Here is a 20,086-nt window from a genome sequence, read left to right on the forward strand (position 1 = left end):
TTGGGTTAACGACAATGCAAGAGCATGAATCTCTTTTGCCAAAGCAATTTTAATCTTAAAGTAAAAATAATTAAAGCCCGTCCTAGTCAAATCCCACTGGTGTCAACAAATTCATCAGTGGAAGCTCAGCCGCTGAACTCAAGATATGTTTATTAGGTAACAATTGTAACTTTGCTGTTTGTAACTTGCAATTAACTACACTTATTCGATTTTCTTTTTGTAATAGAACCCCATCACGTTTAACATCCCAAATGATTCTTACGTATTGATATCCATGGGAAAAAGAGAGATGTTTTATGTTCCAATGAAGAATCGATTGCTGCGCTGTCCCTATTCTTTCAGAGCACCTTACTATTCCCAAGCAAACTGTGTAGGTTTATAATGTTACTTTATCTGTGTTGGTAATTTTGGCTGTGATGATAGGTAATTTATAAATATTACTTTTTCAAATTTATTGCTGATACTAAATAGCAATAAAAAAATTAGTATTCATTTTTCTCCTATAAGTGATATATCATTCTGAAAACATGTATTGTTAGCACAACAAATCACACAGCGAGTGGAAGGAATTTTGACATATATAAAAATACGTAGGAAGAGGAGAAGAATAAACACACAAAGAAATACTTAACTATTTATTAACTCATAACTCAACAGTAACAAATATCAAATCGTAATCTTTCGCTCACGATAACGTACATTTCTCAATTATGAAACTTTCTCTCAAACCTATTTTTAGGACTTAACTCAACTCTTCAAGTAATAATTTACTAGACTAATAGTATTTATAGATTCCAAAGCTTCTTAAAACAATTACAATCATAAACTGAAACTTATTTAGACATTGACTTGAGATTTTCTACACTAATATGAAAACTAAATAAACAGGATACCAAAACAAGAATCTAAAAGAATTAGAAAACTAAATACTAAGATAGTTTGGTTTAATTTCCTTCATTACCTCATTTAAACCAAATTCTTCATATGGTCACCTCCAATGCCATTAAGAGTTTAAATCTCCATAAACAAATTTAGTCGCTGTATAGATGATGTGGAACTTCAACTTGCAATGGATCTTTAATTTCATCTTCACCTGCGGTAGTGGATGAAACTTGTATTTTTCAAACAATTTTTTCGCTTGATCACTCTTGTGAAGAAAAAATTCAAACATTTTTACCCATTCTTCATCCAATTTTCCATAATTTAATTCATCTACATCACCAAGAAAATTTGGATATTATAATATCATCACACGCATCTTTAGATGTCTGAGTTGCTCGCATAATTGAGGTGCTTTCTGTCTAATTTTCACTTCACGTAATATTATAAGAAAGTTATGTGGATATTTTTAAATATTACGGGAGTCATGCGGGAACATGAAATTATTAGTAATGACCCTGTTCATTAAGATTCTATAGCGTAGAAGAAAGAAAATAACACTAAGGAAAACTATGTAGAATCAATTATCCAAAGAATCACAACAATCACTAAATCTATTAGGACCATCGATCCCCAAACCAATTTGTTCTTCTATATTTACCAACTCATTTACAAAAGTAGTGCTTGGTATTTCAGGCAATTAACCATGGAATGAGCGCTTCATTTCTGGATGAAGTGCTTGAAGTCACTGGAAAACTTTTCAAACTTCCATTGGATGAGAAAAGGACATATTCCAGGGATGAAAACGGGATTGACGGCTATGGGAATGATGTAATCTATTCAGATCGTCAAACCCTTGATTGGAATGATCGGCTGTATCTTCATGTGCTCCCGAAGAGTATCAGAAAATTTGAAAAATGGCCTCGCCCTCCTCAAAATTTAAGGTAACCTGCCACACCTACCCCCCCCCCCCCCCCCCAAAACAAAAAAAATGCACTCCGCCAACTTTGACATAAGGTTTTTACTCATCCGTGCAGAATAGTCAAACAAAATAGAGAGAGTGAGTCCACTATAAATTTCAAAAATTATCATTCGCCTCTAAAAATGAAGAAATTTTAGAGAAGAAAATTCAAACGTTTGCAGATAACTAAATACCGCCCTAACTCTTATTGTTTACCTGTCTTAGTGCACGGAATAAAAAAACTCTTGACATACTAGTGCTCTTATACACAGGGAATTATTATTGAGTAGATGTCCTACTTTGATTTTAACACTGAGCCACAAAATTACGAATTTGGCACACCATCAACCTATATGCTCGAACAATTAACGTAATTGGACTCTAACTAATTGCGTCGAGAACACATAAGAATATGTCCTATTTTCCAGTACACCAGTGCTAACTAGGAAATAAGCAGGTATGCATACATATTTTCTCTGCTTAATTGTGTTAGCAGCTTCTGAAATTGGATTTATCTGGCTACAATTAGTGATTTCAAGGTGTTAAATGAAAGAAAAAAATGGGCTAACTTATTACCTGTTAGTCTCTTAAAAGATGGGACAAAAATATACAAGTTGCAAAAAAAAAAAAAAGGTAGACGTAAAACTTTTTAGGTTAATTTCTTGAAAATGTAATACTTCTTTCTTGACTTGCCAGGGAAATCTTACTTGAATTCACAGAAAGATTGCGGGTGATGAATGAAATCATTGTTAAGGCCATGGAAAAGTCACTTGACTTGGAAGAAAATCGTTTTCTTGATCAATTTGGTGAAAGTCCCATAGTCCTTGCAAGGTTTAACTTCTACCCTCCATGTCCATGGCCTGATCGCATACTTGCAGCCAAGCCGCAAGGAGATGCGTCAGGAGCCACTTATCTCTTGCTAGACAAAGAAGTGGAAGGCCTTCAAGTCTTGAAAGATGATCAGTGGTATCTAGTTCCACTTACTCCCAACGCCATTGCCTTTAATGTTGGTGATCAAGTTGAGGTACCTTTTACCAAAAGCACCGCAATCCTAAACGGGCCTAAATCCCGACCATAGAGTATTATATATATAATATAATACTATATATATTGTATACATAGATGTATTAGATACATAATAATGTATATTGTCTATAATTATACATATTATAGTGTAAAAAATTAATAATCTATTCCAGTCATCTGGTAATATATAAACCTCAAACATAAATTATGCATAAGTATGCATAATGAGTCGAGCATGGGCCCACAAAATGAGTCCAAACTCCGAAGAACGAAAGCTCAAATGGTGTCCTTTTGGCGAGCTAATTTTGGCTTGTCAAGATCTAACTTAAAAAGTCCAATTGATTTCTCTAGTTATATCGAAGCAAATGACTAAACAGCCAAAAGGAAAAAAAAAAAAAGAAAAAGAAAACAGGATGCCGTGTATTCGATGTATTATACTTAATTTTTGGGGGACTACAATACTTATCAATTGGTGAGAGGAGTAAATTTGAAAGAAAACCTTATCATTTATGAGAATTCTTTATATTGTCCTGTTTTATTTTAGTTTCTTAGATTGATATCCTAAATACTTGTAGAATCTCTAGTTGGAGGGAGTGTTAGGTTAGATGGTAAGATGGGAGATAGTAAGTAAGAAGTCCTAGACTCAAAACTTTTTATTTATCAAAAAAAAAAAAAAAAAAAGTCGTACAAAAACTAGTAGAACTTCCAATTCTTACGATATTCTAAACTAAAATCTCAATTTGTGGCTAAGTTTGCATCTAATAGCAAGGTGATCAAAAAGGCCATGCCAACGTATTTACACGAGTGAACTATGACATTTTTTTGACTCAAAATGCCATAATATTGACTACGGTGCCATTTTCTAGAATATTGGTTGGAATCTTGATTGCTCTTACCTTCAGCACTACATTTTCTTGACTATTTCTACTAAGAATTGTGATCATTACACTGACTTGCCTTCAAATTATTCCAATCACAAGCACTCAAATGAGTTTTAGTGGTATGATCAACTAGGTGACGTTTATAGATGAGTGGAATACAAAATGATACTCGTCATGCTTATGGTATAAATATTACTGTATATTGCTTTCCTTGAATATCTACATTCTTGTTTGCTAAGTTGGCTTGTACAATTGTGCAGATAATGACTAACGGGATCTATAAGAGCCCCATACATAGAGTAGCAACAAACAGAACAAGAGAGAGAGAGACTCTGGCTTTGTTCTTTGCTCCTGAACCAACAAGGGAAATCAAACCGGTTGAAGGTCTAATCAGCAATAAAAACCCGAGGATGTACAAAAATGTCACAGATTATTCACGAAACTATTTTGAGTATGTTCAGCAGGGAAGAATGCCAATTGATGCAATGAAACTTTGACACAGACAACGAGAAGAATTTATTTTAGTTGTCAGGTAGTTTTAGATTCCCCTTTTATCTTCGGTTCAATATGCATTCAATATTCATCAGATATAATAGTTGAAAAATGTAATTGCCTATACTATTTTACTTGTCGTCGTTATGAGATTGATTATTATTTACAGATTAAATTCATCTAAGAAAATTCAGCAGTTCCATGCATATAACATCTTTGTATGTCAATCATCTGCGAATTACTTTGAAAACATGATTTTCTTTTTAGTAGTGATATAAAGTTGATTTTACTTTATTAAACAATAAGGATGGATTTAGTTCCTTTTTTTGCAAAAAAATTGTAACGGGCTTATTGCCGAGTGAATGAATAGTTTTTTTTTTTTTTTAAAAGAAGCATCATTTTATTACAAATATTACTGGAAATGGTCCAGCAAGAATTGCTTGACAAAGTCAAGTGTAAAATTCCACAGAAATTCCCACGCCAACACGCCAACTGATGAGCAATTCTATAAGAATCTCTAGGAGCCTGGTGATGTAATGATCAGGTTCAAAGATTCAACGATCGAACATTGACTGATACCTAAGAAAGAATTTAACTCATAAAACAAAGGATTTACCCCTATTATATATGTGGGGTGCCTTATAAAATGACAACCATGAAATCCAATGGATCAAAATGAATAGCGCTTCAAAAAAAGATTCAAGCATTAATACAGTGGCAATGTCTTCGGAACCCTCACACCGCGCACAAGACCTCTTCCTCTGCTAGGAGCCTTATGGTGATTGTGAAAAAGAGGGTTAAAGATCACACGTTAATTGATAGCTAAGAAAAAATCTAGTTCATAAGATCTAATGTAGGGTTATGGACTCAATAATGATGTAAGGAGGAGGGCCGAAGATCTCACATTAATTGATAGTAAGAAACAGTCTAAGATCCAAAGTACATCGATTGATAACTAAGGTCCTGTTTTATAATTCAACACTTAAAATTAATGAATTCAGATCTTAACATGTTCAAACGTATTTTATAATAAAAAATTGAATATCTGAATTAATTAAGTAACATTAGATTTTTTATGTAAAACTTGACCCAAAAAATAAGTGATAAACTATTAATTTATCACTGAATGTGATATATACTTAAATATATTAAATTTAGTACTTGATAATTAAATTAATTTAATGAATTCAGACCTCATATTTCAATTTTTAATTTTTATTTTTTATCAAACGCACCCTAAGAAAGTGTCTAATTTATAAGGTAGTGGCGCGGTTCCTACGGTGATATAAAGAGGATGACCAAAAATTCTACGTCACTTGACAGTCAAGGAAGAATTTGCCTCACACGATAAGTATTCACTTCTTCCATGTGAGGGTGTGTGCGATCCAGTGGACCAAAACTTATTTGTATTTTAGAGTATTACTGTAAATAGTATTTTAAACAGACTTATTTTTTCAAAAAAAAAAAAAAAAGGCCCAAAATAGGCGACCACTTTGTAATTGGTAGTGAAAGGCTAGAATGAAGGCACAAACTCAAAATCTAGTGGGCTTTTCCTCTAAGTGGGTCGACACAATAAGAATTTTAAAGTAGTGATAATTTCGGGCATAGTCCATGATGGTTTAGCAAAATGCTTGAACAAAGGAAAGAATGATTTGCAGTATATAACGCTATTTGACTTGCACCTTTTTTTTTTTTGGTAAAAATTTGACTTGCACGTAAAACGTTTAAATAAATGGGAGGGTTGGGTTGGATTAGAGGTGTCAAAATGGGTGACTTGGGTGGCTTTGGGTTGGATAAAATGGGTAATGGGTATAAGTGAGTCAACCCATTTATACCCATTTAATTAGATGGGTATAAATGGGTAAGTCAAAAAATGAATGAGTAACTCAATTACCCATTTATAACCCATTTATTTTAACTTTTTTATAAACTCATTTAAATTCATTTTTACAAACTAAATTATCAATTACATCGCTCTTTGTACCCATCATTGGTTTTAAATGTTTACTTATAATGCTCAATAAGCCTAATTACTAATTTTTTTTCCATTTATACTCTATATCACAAAATTACATATTATTTAATAATTGAATGATAAGAATATAAAAAATTGAACTAAGTACTATAAAGGTTAATATAAAAATTTAATCCAAAAATTTTGAACCTCTAACATTTTTTTCATATATAAAATATAAAATTTCATTTTAGAAAGATAAGAAAAGAGGCTAAAACTTATCATAAATTGGTAATGCTGAAAAATGAATAAGCTAACAAACTAAGAGAAAATAAAATAATAAGATCAAACGAACAAATCATAATAATAATAATAATGAAACAAAAGTAGTTAATATCATGACAAAATAAAAAATTTGAAAAAAAAAGGGGTGGGGGAAGAGAAGAGACTTGAGAGAAGAGAATTTTAAATAGATTAATTGGATTTGATGGGTTACCTAATAATGCCAAATTAATAAATGGGTATTACTGGGTAATCCATTTATACCCATATATAAAAATTTAAGATACCCACCCATCTATTCATGAGCGAATTTGGGTAAATTTAGTTAAGTGGGTTGGTTTGCCACTTATAGGTTGGATGATAAGAGAAAGGGAGTATAACTAGAAGATTTTAGATTCAAAATTTTTCACTTATAAAAAAAGTTGTTTAAATAAAAGAAGAGAGAGAGAGAGAGTCTTGTAACCGAAATGTTAACAATATTGCTATGCCATTGTAATGTTAACAATATTGCTATGCCATTGTAATGTATGAAATGTTTCTTTAATAGCTCACTCCGATGTCTAGAATTTAGGTATATTTACTCTATATATTTTTTCTTAACCTATAGTAGTAATTTTTCATTCTTTTGGCTAAAGTCACAATTCAAGTTCTCAAATATTGGACTTTGTGTCACAAATAATAGTGCACTTATTTCGCTTTTTAGCTAAACGCTTAAAGCAAAACTAATACTGGTATGATTATGGGTATTTCCTTTTGGAGTTTGATTCACCGATCTAACTTTTGTTTGTATGACGTATTTCTCAATGGAAAATAGTACTGTACACACGACTCTACATGATAGCTACAAAGTTAAAAATGATTCACAATTTTTTATTTTGGAGATGTCTACACTTATCTTTATCTTTATCGCTGTTTTTTTAAATAAATTCCATCTCAAAATACAATAAACTTATAACAACCATATATATTTTAATTTCTTTGAGACTAGATATATTTGAACCACTAGTATATGTGGCAAAATTTCAATCATCTGTGGACCGAAAATTTCCTTCAGTTTGATGTTCTTTTCTTGTTTGGACCTTATTGCTGGTGATATAAAGGTCTGTCGCAACTATAAATTAATTGAACTATTGAAGTATCTTAGAAAAAAGAAATAACAACTTCCGAGTTTTGTCCGCTTCGAAGACAGTCACCGACAGGGCTTCAAATTCTCTGTCCCCAAAGTAGTCTCTGTCCCTTATTTGTACAACTGCCACGTATTTCTAACCTTTTGTTAACCCAAACTTAAATAAATCGATAATAATCGGTTTACAAGTTTACTTAAAATCAATTAAAATAGATAAATCAAAACTTTTTTTTGTTTTCTTTTTAACAAAAAAGAGTCTCGTTGATCATAAACATAGAAATCAACTAAAATTCTTCTTTATTTTCTATCCCAAATCATCTTTTTCTTAAACCCTTACAAGTACTTTGATTCACTCATTATATCTTTAATCTTGTAGCAAAAACGCTCAAAGGATCAAGTAGCAAGATTCAATATCATCTTCATCCAGGTAAAACAAATCAATAGATCATGTATGATCAACAAGACTCTTTTTTGTTAAAAAGAAAATCAAAAAAAGTTTTTAATTATCTATTTTAATTGATTTTGAGTAAACTTGTAAATCGATTATTATCGATTTATTTGAGTTTGGGTTAACAAAAGGCTAGAGATACGTGACAACTGTACAAGTAAAAGACAAAGAGGATAGAGACTACTTTGGTGATAGACACTACAAGAAATATATTTTTCAGTGACAAAAATTTATGTGACAACAAAAATCTTATCACAGATAACCTAATTCAGTGACGACATTAGGTGTCATCACTGATGAGTACAGCACAAGCATAATCAGTGACAACATTGGAAGTTGTCATTCTCAACTCGTCACGAAATAGTTGGCGCGCATCTCATTTGATGCCGCGGGAAATGATTTTATGACAACTCAAGTAAAGTCGTCACAAATGCTCTCTCTACAGTGACAACATAATTTGTTGTCATTGAAGGTCTACCCGATTCCAATTTTGTGACAACTTTTTGCATCACTGTATACTACAGTATTTTCATCAACTTTCACTAATTCTACTATGACACCCTAATTTTATTTTTTAGCCTCCAATTCTTTTATATTAGCAAAAGCACCGAAGATATGACACCCTAATTTTATAATTTAGCCCCTATTCATTACGTATTAGCAAAATGCAAATGATATAATAACAAACTATTTTTAGATATTTGTAATTTTTGCTAAGTTGACATAATAGACATGTCTGAGCATAAAAAATTTTTCACAAATTTTTTATTATTCCTTATAACAACCCCCAAAAATCAATAACTGAAATAATTTGAAAAAGTGTAATTGAATATAATTTGTAGTCTAATGTTAGCACTGTGAAAGATTAGTATAACGTGTAATACATCATAAGTAATAATTATTTTCATATGGAATGGGTATATACGAAATTAAAATTATTCAGTAAAATATCTGTCGTGCAATAAGATTGAGAGTTGCCACACAATTAACAGAATATTTGATTACATGTTTCTTTTAATTTATTATAAAAACTAAGTAATAGACAAAGGGTAGGATAAGCATGAGTAAGAAGTGCTATACTGTATATAAGCAATTCTATAGTATTTTCATCAAATTTCACTAATTCTACTATGGCACCCTAATTTTGTTATTTAGCCCCCAATTCTTTTATATGAGCAAAAGCACCGAAGATATGACACCCTAATTTTATAATTTAGCCCCTATTCATTACGTATTAGCAAAATGCAAATGATATAATAACAAACTATTTTTAGATATTTGTAATTTTTGCTAAGTTGACATAATAGACATGTCTGAGCATAAAAATTTATTATTCCTTATAACAACCCCCAAAAATCAATAACTGAAATAATTTGAAAAAGTGTAATTGAATATAATTTGTAGTCTAATGTTAGCACTGTGAAAGATTAGTATAACGTGTAATACATCATAAGTAATAATTATTTTCATATGGAATGGGTATATACGAAATTAAAATTATTCAGTAAAATATCTGTTGTGCAATAAGATTGAGAGTTGCCACACAATTAACAGAATATTTGATTACATGTTTCTTTTAATTTATTATAAAAACTAAGTAATAGACAAAGAGTAGTATAAGCATGAGTAAGAAGTGCTATACTGTATATAAGCGATTCTATGCATGTTAAATTTTTGAAACATGTTTTATTGTGTAAGTTTTATTGTAAGGTAATTTCTTAAATAATTTGTATATTGAGTTGTCCAAACCCAAAAAGATGTATATAGACACAAACAAGCACACATATATATACATGCACAAAAAAGAAACCAATATCAAATAATTTATTTGATATTTATAGATGAGATTAAGGAAAAAAAAAGAGATTAAGTATGAAAAAAGAAACCTGAAAAAAAAATTGGCTAAAAAAAAAGAAAAAAGATGTATGAAGCAAAAGGCGTGAATCCTGGAATCTCAAAGACGTGCTTAGATGCCAAAAAAAAAGAGCGCCAGTCTGAAATCTGAAAGAGGCGCGAGGCGGGTGGCTGAAATCTCTACAAAACGATGTCGTTTTGGTTGTTCACACACAAACAAAAGTCTCGCTGCTTCTCTCTTCCAACACTTAGACAAATTTAGGCTAGGTTTTAGAGGAGAAAAAGAGAAACAGAAGAGCAGAGAAGCGGCTAGGGTTCTTGGAAGGGAGGCCTTGAGCGTGAAAAGAAAAAAAATAGAGTGAAGGAAGAGTGGCGGCTGACGGGAAGATCAGGAGAGAAAGACGCGGCAACGGACAGAGGAGGAAGAACCAGGTCACCACCAGTCCGCGTCCGCTCTGCTGCTGTCTGCCATCGCCAACACCGCGCACAACCTCCTGGGCTGCTGCCGTTCTCTGTAACACTAGATGAAGGCTCTCGGACGAAGTCAGACCTAGTCATCTTCCAATTCCAACTCACCGTCTTCGGCTTCGTCATAATCACCGTCGCCACCGCTCAAGTAAGAGCACTATAAGTCGCCCCTTTTTCTTTGAATTTCAGTTCCTTCCCAAGTCCTCTAAGCATGTCTGCCATGGCTTCGTTTATTGCAATTGCCCCGTTGATTGTTCAAATTTTAGCATGCGCATGTTATATCATGATTGAATTTGAAATCCCTTGTACTTCTGATGATTTTGGGGCCAACCGTGGCTTCATTTGAGCAAAGAATTGCTGGAATTTTTCATGTTCGTTTACTGTTTGTTGAAATGCCCAAGTGGTCTAACAGCAGAATTGATCCTTAGAAATTCCTTTACTGAAGGGAATCAATATGTTGGGCTAAACGTTGGCAGGTATGGTTGGTGGTGGACAGAAGTCCTGGAATCCCCCAGCACACCAAGCAAATTGGCAGGTAGCAAACTTTTCAAGACTTGAAACTTGTTTTCTTTCAAGCTAATAATAATTTGCCTTAAAAACTTAATAATTAGTTTACAAATCCCAAAGTTCACTTGCTGTTTAACGTGAACAAAGAGTGGTATTAGAGCTGATCACGGGTGTTAATATGCAAAACCTTTGTCAGCAATTTTAAAGTTTTCAAACCTATATTTGGTCAGCAATTTTAACATTTAGTTTCCTTTGAACATTCACGGAGGTTCACTTTTATTTGATGTGACATGATTAAACTTTCTCTTTGAATGGTAGGACTGATCACATATTTGCTGCATTATTTGTGCTGCTCTTGGTTTTGTTGGTTAGTGTCTCAGAACTTTTTTGTTCAGGATCGTCCTAATTTGCTGCTAGTTGTAGAGTGGTACATGGGAGGATAATTGTTTAGCATGAAACAGTTATTCCCTTGGTATGATGCTGGATGCTTTCACTAGAATCTCATTGGGTTACAGATTTTTCAGTTTTAAATTTAAGTGCTTGTTTATGCATTTCAATCCTTCCAGATATTGTCAGCTCATGTAGCTAAAATTAAGTCTCTGTAAAAATTAGTTGACACTTGTACTCTTTTGAGCTAGCCAAAATTCTACAAAATTTGACAGTTAATATGCTTCCATTAAATTTGATATCCATGTTACCCCTAGTTTCTATAACTGCTTGGACTGTATATTAGTGTTAAAACAAACTTAAAAGATTCTTAAAGCCTTCTGAAAATGCCTAATACGAATGCATTTGACCTAATTAACGGCATCAAAGTTGTATTTTCCCTTTTTCCTCATTATGTGCCAAGTCATTTTTTCTGACAGCTTGTGTTCCCTTCTTTTGAAACTTTTACGAGTTTGTTATGTTGTGTCTTGAACAATTTGCATCTTTGACTATTATTTCTCATCTAATCATTCATATTTACAAGCTTAGGCTTTTGGCATTTTGCTTGTAGGGAGATTGTTCATCGCCCATGCAAGGAGTGCCACTTGGTCAGAATCTGATTCCGGATTCAGCTTATTATGGCAAAGGAAGTTTATGGGAGCAGAAATCTCTTTCTGCACTTCTTCAATCTGCTGCAGATCCATTTTACATGAGGCATGATGGGCAAGAAGACGAAGCTGTGGAAAGGGACGTGCAAAAACTGCGACAAAATGTAGAAGCCGGATATATGATGAGTTACAAGGCTGAGAATGGTATGCCTTCTGCAGGGTCTGGAAACTGCTCTTTGGTTCTGAAGCAGCCACATCTGAGTGGAATCCAAGCAGAAGAAAGCTTGAAGAAAGTGGACAGCTTCTCCCGATGGATGGCTAAAGAATTAGGTGAAGTTGAGGAATTGCCTTTGCAATCAACCAATGGATACTCATGGAGTGTGATACAGACTGAGGATGTGGTTGGTGATTCCTGTACTCCCACCCAGCTGCAACTGGATGCAGACACATTAAATTTCTCACTCTCCCAAGATCAACTATTTAGCATCACTGATTTTTCACCAAATTGGGCTTACTCAAGGTTGGAGACCAAGGTATATTTGAAGGGACTATACCGTAAGAACATTTTTACAATCTTGACAAACCAGTTCTCTGGAATTAATGTTTCATTCTTAGTCTATGCCTTGAATTTCACTTCGTTTCAATCTCTCTACTTTTTGTAATTTTAGCCCCTTAGACACAGATCAAAAGGATATATGGTTGCAAAGTTCAGTAATAGATTGAAATAACATGCATGTCTTTGTAAATGCACCTTCTGAGCTTTGTGTTCTGTTGATCTCATTGATTATGCCTATCCAGCTGCAAAACTAATGGATGCACCTGGACAGAGGTTGTCCTGTTACTCCTGTACCTTACTACCATGGCAATATTTTTGTATACTAATTTACCCTGAGCTGCTGATCATGACACTGGCAGTCAAAGCACATTGAGATGTAATAGATGGGATTGGTTTAGGTTCCTTTGTCCTGTCATCTCTCAAAATGCGTTATATTGCATCTACTGCTCCAAGTGGAAGTGTAATTTATCTACAAATATTTTTAGCATAGCTATTTCATCTCTTAATTGCTAAAGACAGTCAAAGTTATTATATATGGCATATGTACACTTTGCTTTTTCTGCACTTCAATATGTCTTGAAGGTAAGAGCAGTTGCCTTCTACTTGAAACATAACTTTGTGGCTCTCAGGCGGGAGTATGCCTTTGTGGCTTCTTGAAACATAACTTTGCGGCTAGTTGAAATATTTTTCCTTTTAAATTAATTTGGCAAGTCTCATTGAGGCAACAGTTAGGTTTCGTGAGTTCCCCTTTTGAGATGGTTTTTCACTTTGGGATGTATTCCACTTTTTTCTTTGTCGAACTCATCTAAATTTTTCTGTATCAGAATTTTTTTTTTGTGCTAAGGAAAAAGAGGCACCTGTGATTGTGTGTGTGTGTGTGTGTTTTTTTTTCTTGATATACTGTGTGGTTCACGATCATCTAGGCTCTCAATGATTTTAGGATTTTATTGTTGTTATTGTTATTGTTATTGCATATATATTTGTGAACATGCAGATATTTATTGTGTTTGTATTGTTATTCTATATTTCACAGAATATACATTCATTGTCTTATTTGCTATAATTTCACTTTATTTTTGTGTTAAGCAATTTACTTAGATTGCTATAATTTCAAATTAGAGTGACATTAGTTTTTATAATATGGTGCCTATCTAGAAGTGTAGTTCCAGTTTTAACACCTGTGCTCATTGCTTCATTTTGGTAACGTGTAGGTTCTAACACGATTCCCAAGAAGAAGAAGCCAGTCATTGCTGTGAAAATGGTTTTTGATTTGAAGACTACAAGGCCTATCGTGCTCATGTTTTGTTCTAGATGGGAATCGTGCTCATATTTTTGTATAGAACTTTACTACTCTCTATTGTGGATGGGAAATCACTAGTATTGTAACTGAATGGCTTATTTTGGATGGTGCATGCTTTATGACTCATTTGAGGCAACATTTATATATATATATATATATATATATATATATGTATGTATTTGGGTTGATCTTCTATTGGAAATGAATGTTGGCTTTCTTTTCGTATGTTGGCTTTTTTTTTTCTCATTGCTACTCAATGAACGTTTTGTGATTGTTGGCAGCTATGTTGCGTAATTAACATTAGATTATTGCTTTTTACAAAAAAAATAAATGACAATAAAAAAGTTGTCACTGCCAACAAGTTTCACTAGTGACACCAGAAAGTGGTCACTTTTTATGGATGGAAAACAATGACAATAAAAGTCGTCACTGAACGGAAGCATAATGTGACAACTCCAAGGGTTGATTATGACAAGAATTTAGCCAGCTTAGTGACAATAAAAGTCGTCACATAATGTACAATAATGAGTGACGACAAGAGTCATCACAAAAGCGAAATCGTTTGTGACGACTTTCAACAGTCGTCACATGGACCCCCTTTTGTGACATAGAACTAGTGACAGCAGTAAAAGTCGTCACTGATTTTTTTTGTGACGACTTCTGAATTTTTAGTGACGACTTTCGCCTGTCACAGAAACTTAATTTTCTTGTAGTGAGAGGATTTGAAGCCGATTGATTAGGTAAAGCTATCAAATTAAAGAATCTTTAATTCATCTGGTCACCGAATTTACCTAAAATATAGGAATAAATGGATAAGTAGTGATAGAAATGAAAAAGTTACTGGCAAAAAGTTATGTGTAACTTTCAAAATTAGATTATCTGTAGCATTTTATTTTCTATTATTGGGAATTCAAAATCACTAAATGCCAAAATTTCTGTAGCATTTTATATATATGTACATGTAAGTGCCAAAATTTCAATAGAGGGCATGTAGCCCAAAACTTTTTCTGGAATTGTAGCTGAAAATTGAGGTCGGTCATAAGTGCAGGAAATAAATTGAGGTATATTAGCAAAAAGAATTAGCCAAGTACGAGCAAGCTTTGTCCTCTTTACAGAATGTCAACCGGTAATTTAACTGGTAGCTTTGTTTTATTGAAGCAGATCTACCTTTCTGTTTATATTAATATCTATCAAGTTCACAAAAAATATTTCACCCTCAAATTATTTTGTTTCTATATTCTTGATTAGGTGAGAAAAGGTGAAGCTACCGAACCAAAGAATCTTTAAAACAACTCATCACTGAAATTCATTAAGATGTGGCTTGTCTGTTTATTCGAGTCAATCAAGAAACTTGCAAAGAAACCATGGCTGATGCACTAAAACCTGATGAATTGGCCATCAATTCCAATAGTTTCGCACAAAAACCTACCATAAAAGGCGTTGAAAGCATCGATCATGCCACCCTTCGACTTTTGGAGATTCCAGCCATCAATATTGGCCTTCTTAATTCTTCTCTTTCACCTGAAGTGGGGGTGGAACTAAGGAAACTGCGCTCAGCTCTGAGTTCATCTGGTTACTTTCAGGTTTGTTCCAGCACCAGTCTAACCCTCTAGATTAGTTCTAAGCACATCATGTTTTCTTATAAGTTGTATTCCTAGTTTCCTTTTTTTTTTTTTTGGGTATGGTAACTCCACAGGATTGGAGTCAGAACAATTGTTAGGGTAATTATTCAAGGTGGAGATTCCACCATTTAAAAGATGAAGGTGGAGATTAAAGCTTACAGAGAATTTGTAATGTCTAGTAGGTCCTGTGGATAAACACTACAAACTACCATTTATAGTTTTAGTTTCTACAATCTATATCTATATCTATATGTATTGCAGAATGGGTTTTTAGCAGAGACCCGCTCAATGGCTTCCAAACTTCTCATTCTTTTTTCTAAATTTTTGTATTTATTTTAATACATAAAAAGTAGTGGGTTATAACCAACCCTATTACTAATCAAATTTAAAATTTAAAACATTCCCACTATCTATTTCATAAACCGTTTATAATTTGTTATTTATACATTAAATCTTTTTTACTCCTTAATTAAAGACAAATGCTCATTCGTATGCTATTTTAATATAATGTTACATTTTTATAATTAAGAAATATTTATCACCAAACTAACCGTATAACCACCCCTACAAATGAGCTTTGCAAATTACAATCACGTTTCAAAAAAATCACAAATGTGCAACTAAATGTAAAGTTGAGGGGGTAAAGTGCCGCTAAATGTAAAGTTAAGGGGCTTACTATATTTAACCCTAAAAAAAATCCCAAAAACGGAACAAGTAGTGGGTTATAGATTTTTGTATTTATTTTAATACATAAAAAGTAAGGGATTTTTAGCAGAGACCCTCTCAATGGCTTCCAAACTTCTCATTCTTTTTTCTAGATTTTTGTATTTATTTTAATATATAAAAAGTAGTGGTTATAACCAACCCTATCACTAATCAAATTTAAAATTTAAAACATTCCCACCATCTATTTGATAAACCGTTTATATTTTGATATTTATACTTTAAATCCTTTTTACTCCTTAATTAAAGACAAATGCTCATTCGTATGCTATTTTAATACGCCCCAGAAGACTTGGAAGAAGAAGGATGACCACTATGGTACACATTCACATACCAGAGGAAATTATTGTTGAGATACGCTCTAGATTACCGGTGAAATCGATTTTGAAATTCAAGTTAGTTTGCAAGTTATGGAACTCTTTGCTATCCGATCCTTGATTCAGTTTGGCAACTAAAGGTAGAGAACACGCGATCTTCTGGTGTTGTGGCAAAAGATGTTTTAGTTCTTTAGACGATCAGTATGCAATCCAAGAGATTCTTAGGCAATGTTGGTATCGACCTTATTTAGATTTTCTAGGATCTTGTAACGGTTGGTGCTCTTCAGTACTTATGGTACTTATAATACCAGATATGACTACTATAATTATTGTTACTTCTACCTTTTGAACCCATCAACAAGATCTTTTAGAGGTTTGATCAACTTTAGCAGGAGGATATTGTATGGTGAAAACCGTATAACTGATTCTCCAGTGGCCTATGGATTTTGCTTCGACAAGTTGTCAGATGATTACAAAGCAATAGGATCAATTATTATACCCAAAATAGATCAATTATTCAAGAAGATTCGACAAAGTAATACTCTGAAAGGCAAATTTGCAAGTTGTGTACTCTGAAATATGCTTGCATCTCTCAGTACTGTTTTTTCTTTTACTTCTTCTTTTTTTTAACTCGTTTTGGTCGGTTCATTTCCTTCAGGTATTACTTTTTTGTGGTGCAAGATTGATTGATTTAATAACATAATTTGCGTGATTGGAAAACAATTTGCAAGCAACGGCTAATGAACTTAAGATCCTTATTTAAGCTTTTTGAAAGGGAAATAACTGATGGCACAAGGGCTGAGGTCCACGAGCAGAATTTTATTCTTCAGGGACCGTTTGCATAACCAGAGATGACAAAGCATGCTAGGACACGACAAGCTTGATTGTTAGGAAAATATTAAATGCAACTAGGACTGTAATCCCAAAATAATTGTTCGTGAAAACAATATCGGCTGGGAAGGATGTTAAGCAGAAAAGATGACTCTTCTTGAGGACGTTGAAGGACTCCTCAACATTTCAACATTGCCATCAGCAGCCATGTCCCGATTCAGGAATTTTGACCCGATATCTTTCGAAAATGTTGTCAAGCTGAGGAAGTAACCTTATTTGCATAGGATATATAAAGAGTTATACCATCCATGATGGTCTTTCTACTTTTTCTCACTATTGTTTGGGCAACTTTAGGTACGAAAATGAAATCAAGAAAACAAGAACTTTAATCATCATTGAAGGACTCGTTGAACAAAGAAAATGTTCCACTAAGAGAAATAAGAGGACAACAAGAAATTGTGTGATTGTGCTGTTGATCAATGCATAAGTACTGTTGGATTTTTAGGCTCTATAATACAAAGGATTTGGAAGTTTAAATGTTCTATTTGCACTTGGAAGCCCCTCAATGCTGCTCCATTGGTCACCAAGAATGCCCCAAATGCGATATCCCTTGCTGATCAATTGTTTCCTTACATCAGATTTGAATCCCTGGATGTCCTTGCATGCATCATCAGCTCCCCTGCAACAATAGAGCAACTGATCAATGAGAATAATCTCAAAAGATAGGCAGGCACCATTTAGACGAGATGCGCAGAATCATGTTTTAAAAGGATGCATATTGTGCTAGCAAAAGATATCTTATCCAAACCTTAATAAGAGACTATTCCAGCCAAAGAAGCCCTCATTGACAAGGTTGTCGACTGTGGCAGATCTGAGATGCTCCATCCTTGAAGAAACCAAAATGATCCGAACTCCTCGTGATTTAAGCTCATTGAAAAGCTTCAGAGAGTGCTGAAGAGCTGGTGCTTTGCCCTTGGTCATCCACTCTTCCAAAGAGGTCAAGTTCAACTTCTTTCCCCTATTAAAAACAACGATAGGAATCAGGCTTGAAGTGAATGAATAATAGAATCTTATAGCTGAAATAACTTACCCAAAACCATTTTTCTTGTAGTAAGGGACAGTGGACAAAAGAGTATCATCAATGTCAAAGATCCAAGCATCTGTGCCATCTTTCTTGAGATTGCAGCTGGTGCTGAGATAGACAATGGATTCATGAATAGTCCTCTCAGAATCCACCTTGTATTGAGTTGATGTCATGTATTTGCCCATGTATGAAACACATTCATCAGGCACAACATCAAAATCCCTGATGTTATGGAGCTCAACATTCATCCTCCAAGCCTCACAGTAGTTCTTCAAGGTGATTTGAAGTCCATCTTTCCCTTTCTCCTTGAGAATGTTGCAATCTGCTGCAGCTGAGCCTAGCAGGAAGCAAAAGATAGCTAACAAAATGCCAACACTTCTTGCCATCAATTTCCTCACAAAGGGTAGTCGGCAATCTACAACGGGCATCGATGGCTGTCTAATTTGTCCGGTTTAAGTAGCTACTATATGTGGAACTGGTCAGCAATTTACACTAGGAGGTGCAAAGCACATGGAGCTTCTTGTCCATTTTCAGCTTCACATGGCAAACAGGACACCTAATGTATTAAATAAGGGATTACTCTATCCCAATTAATCCATAAGATAATGCCCAAAAGTTCTCCAATCTGCAACAAATATGCTAAAGATTGTCAAATGGTAAATAACTTAATTAGAATCTATAAAACTGTCACTACGCTAGGAGGCTTAGCATGTTTCAGATATTTGAGTTTACACTAGCATTGTCAATGTCAAGTGCGTTGGTCTTCATTTTTGGAAAGTTCCTCAAGTCTTCCACATTAGGACCGAGTTATAAAAGTCTTCCTCAAGTCTTTCTTAAAACGTCATAAAAGCATATCACATCGACTGACTTTTATTTAGGAGCCGCTGACTTTAGTTTGTCAACGTATTGGATGCCCATACAAAAAATGATCTGTTTGTTTGTCAACGTATTACTACCATTTATTGATCAGAATTGTCTGCAGCAGCAGCTGCATCCTTGCTGGAGGAACATTAATAGATTTTTCTTTATTATCCCGAGGAACTTTAAAATATTAAATCGATTATTTGGACGTGATCAATCTGACCAATCTCAATAGTCTAAATCGACTACTGGTGCAACCACAACCGGCTAATAAAATTTCGTTGTTTAACCAGCTAAGAGAAATTCCTTCAGCAACCAAATTTTTCTGGGTTGCCAAAATGTGTTGCAGGGTTAGCCGGCAAGACAGTAGCTAATGCCATATGTGCAATTATTTCTATGTAAATTGAATTTTGCGACAGCATCAAATTTTCTCACTTTTCCATCAGCCATTTCCACAGCTATGCTTTAAGTTTAACTCAATCGTGGATGGATGAACAGAAATAGCAATTGGAAGCGCATTCAACAACAAAAGTGTAGCACTTGGATACATCAATATGCAACATATAAGTTATTTCTTCTCTCACTATATAAACTTGCTGCCTAGCCTACACTATTTTTAGGGATAACATGCAGACTGTTCTTCTGGACCAAAAAAAACCACTCTCCCCGTTGAATTACTATTTTTAAAAGTTTTTATAGAAAAAATATATATTGTAATAATTTGATGCACGCGAGGTTAAAAAAAATAATAAAAAAATATGTTCATAAAAACGTTAAAATTTATTCACAAAAAATCACAATCCAAACAAGGAAAATGCAATTCTAATTCTGCCCCCAAAGAATGATGGTCAAGATAAATGGTACCATTATGAGTAATTCT

The 20,086-nt window shown here is 33.7% G+C and overlaps 3 protein-coding genes across 10 annotated transcripts; 2 read left to right on the top strand and 1 right to left on the bottom strand.

The window, feature by feature from the left end:
• Positions 1-1,590: 1,590 nt before the first annotated feature.
• Positions 1,591-4,244, top strand: LOC113735524 (protein LATERAL BRANCHING OXIDOREDUCTASE 1-like). Its single transcript, XM_027262525.2, has 3 exons — positions 1,591-1,823; positions 2,537-2,864; positions 4,008-4,244. The coding sequence occupies exons 1-3, from the start codon at positions 1,591-1,593 to the stop codon at positions 4,242-4,244; spliced, it is 798 nt and encodes a 265-aa protein (XP_027118326.2).
• Positions 4,245-10,137: 5,893 nt separating this feature from the next.
• LOC113734522 (calmodulin-binding transcription activator 2-like) lies at positions 10,138-13,993 on the top strand. Of its 8 annotated transcripts, none has more exons than XM_072082188.1 (4): positions 10,138-10,519; positions 10,800-10,906; positions 11,876-12,467; positions 13,680-13,993. In XM_072082188.1, the coding sequence occupies exons 2-4, from the start codon at positions 10,850-10,852 to the stop codon at positions 13,844-13,846; spliced, it is 816 nt and encodes a 271-aa protein (XP_071938289.1). In that variant the 5' UTR covers positions 10,138-10,519; positions 10,800-10,849; the 3' UTR covers positions 13,847-13,993. The 8 variants fall into 8 exon arrangements, with proteins under 8 accessions (XP_071938289.1, XP_071938290.1, XP_027116905.2 ...); XM_072082189.1 differs by having other exon boundaries at positions 10,817-10,906; positions 11,854-12,467; XM_027261104.2 differs by having other exon boundaries at positions 10,817-10,906.
• Positions 13,994-17,645: 3,652 nt separating this feature from the next.
• LOC113733804 (acid phosphatase 1-like) lies at positions 17,646-18,787 on the bottom strand. The gene is made up of 3 exons (XM_027259976.2): positions 18,352-18,787; positions 18,070-18,279; positions 17,646-17,940 (listed from the first exon to the last, which is right to left on the bottom strand). The coding sequence occupies exons 1-3, from the start codon at positions 18,771-18,773 to the stop codon at positions 17,763-17,765; spliced, it is 810 nt and encodes a 269-aa protein (XP_027115777.2). The 5' UTR covers positions 18,774-18,787; the 3' UTR covers positions 17,646-17,762.
• Between the last annotated feature and the right edge of the window lie 1,299 nt (positions 18,788-20,086).

The sequence above is a fragment of the Coffea arabica genome, chromosome 3c (assembly GCF_036785885.1).
Source record: "Coffea arabica cultivar ET-39 chromosome 3c, Coffea Arabica ET-39 HiFi, whole genome shotgun sequence".
NCBI lineage: Eukaryota > Viridiplantae > Streptophyta > Magnoliopsida > Gentianales > Rubiaceae > Coffea > Coffea arabica.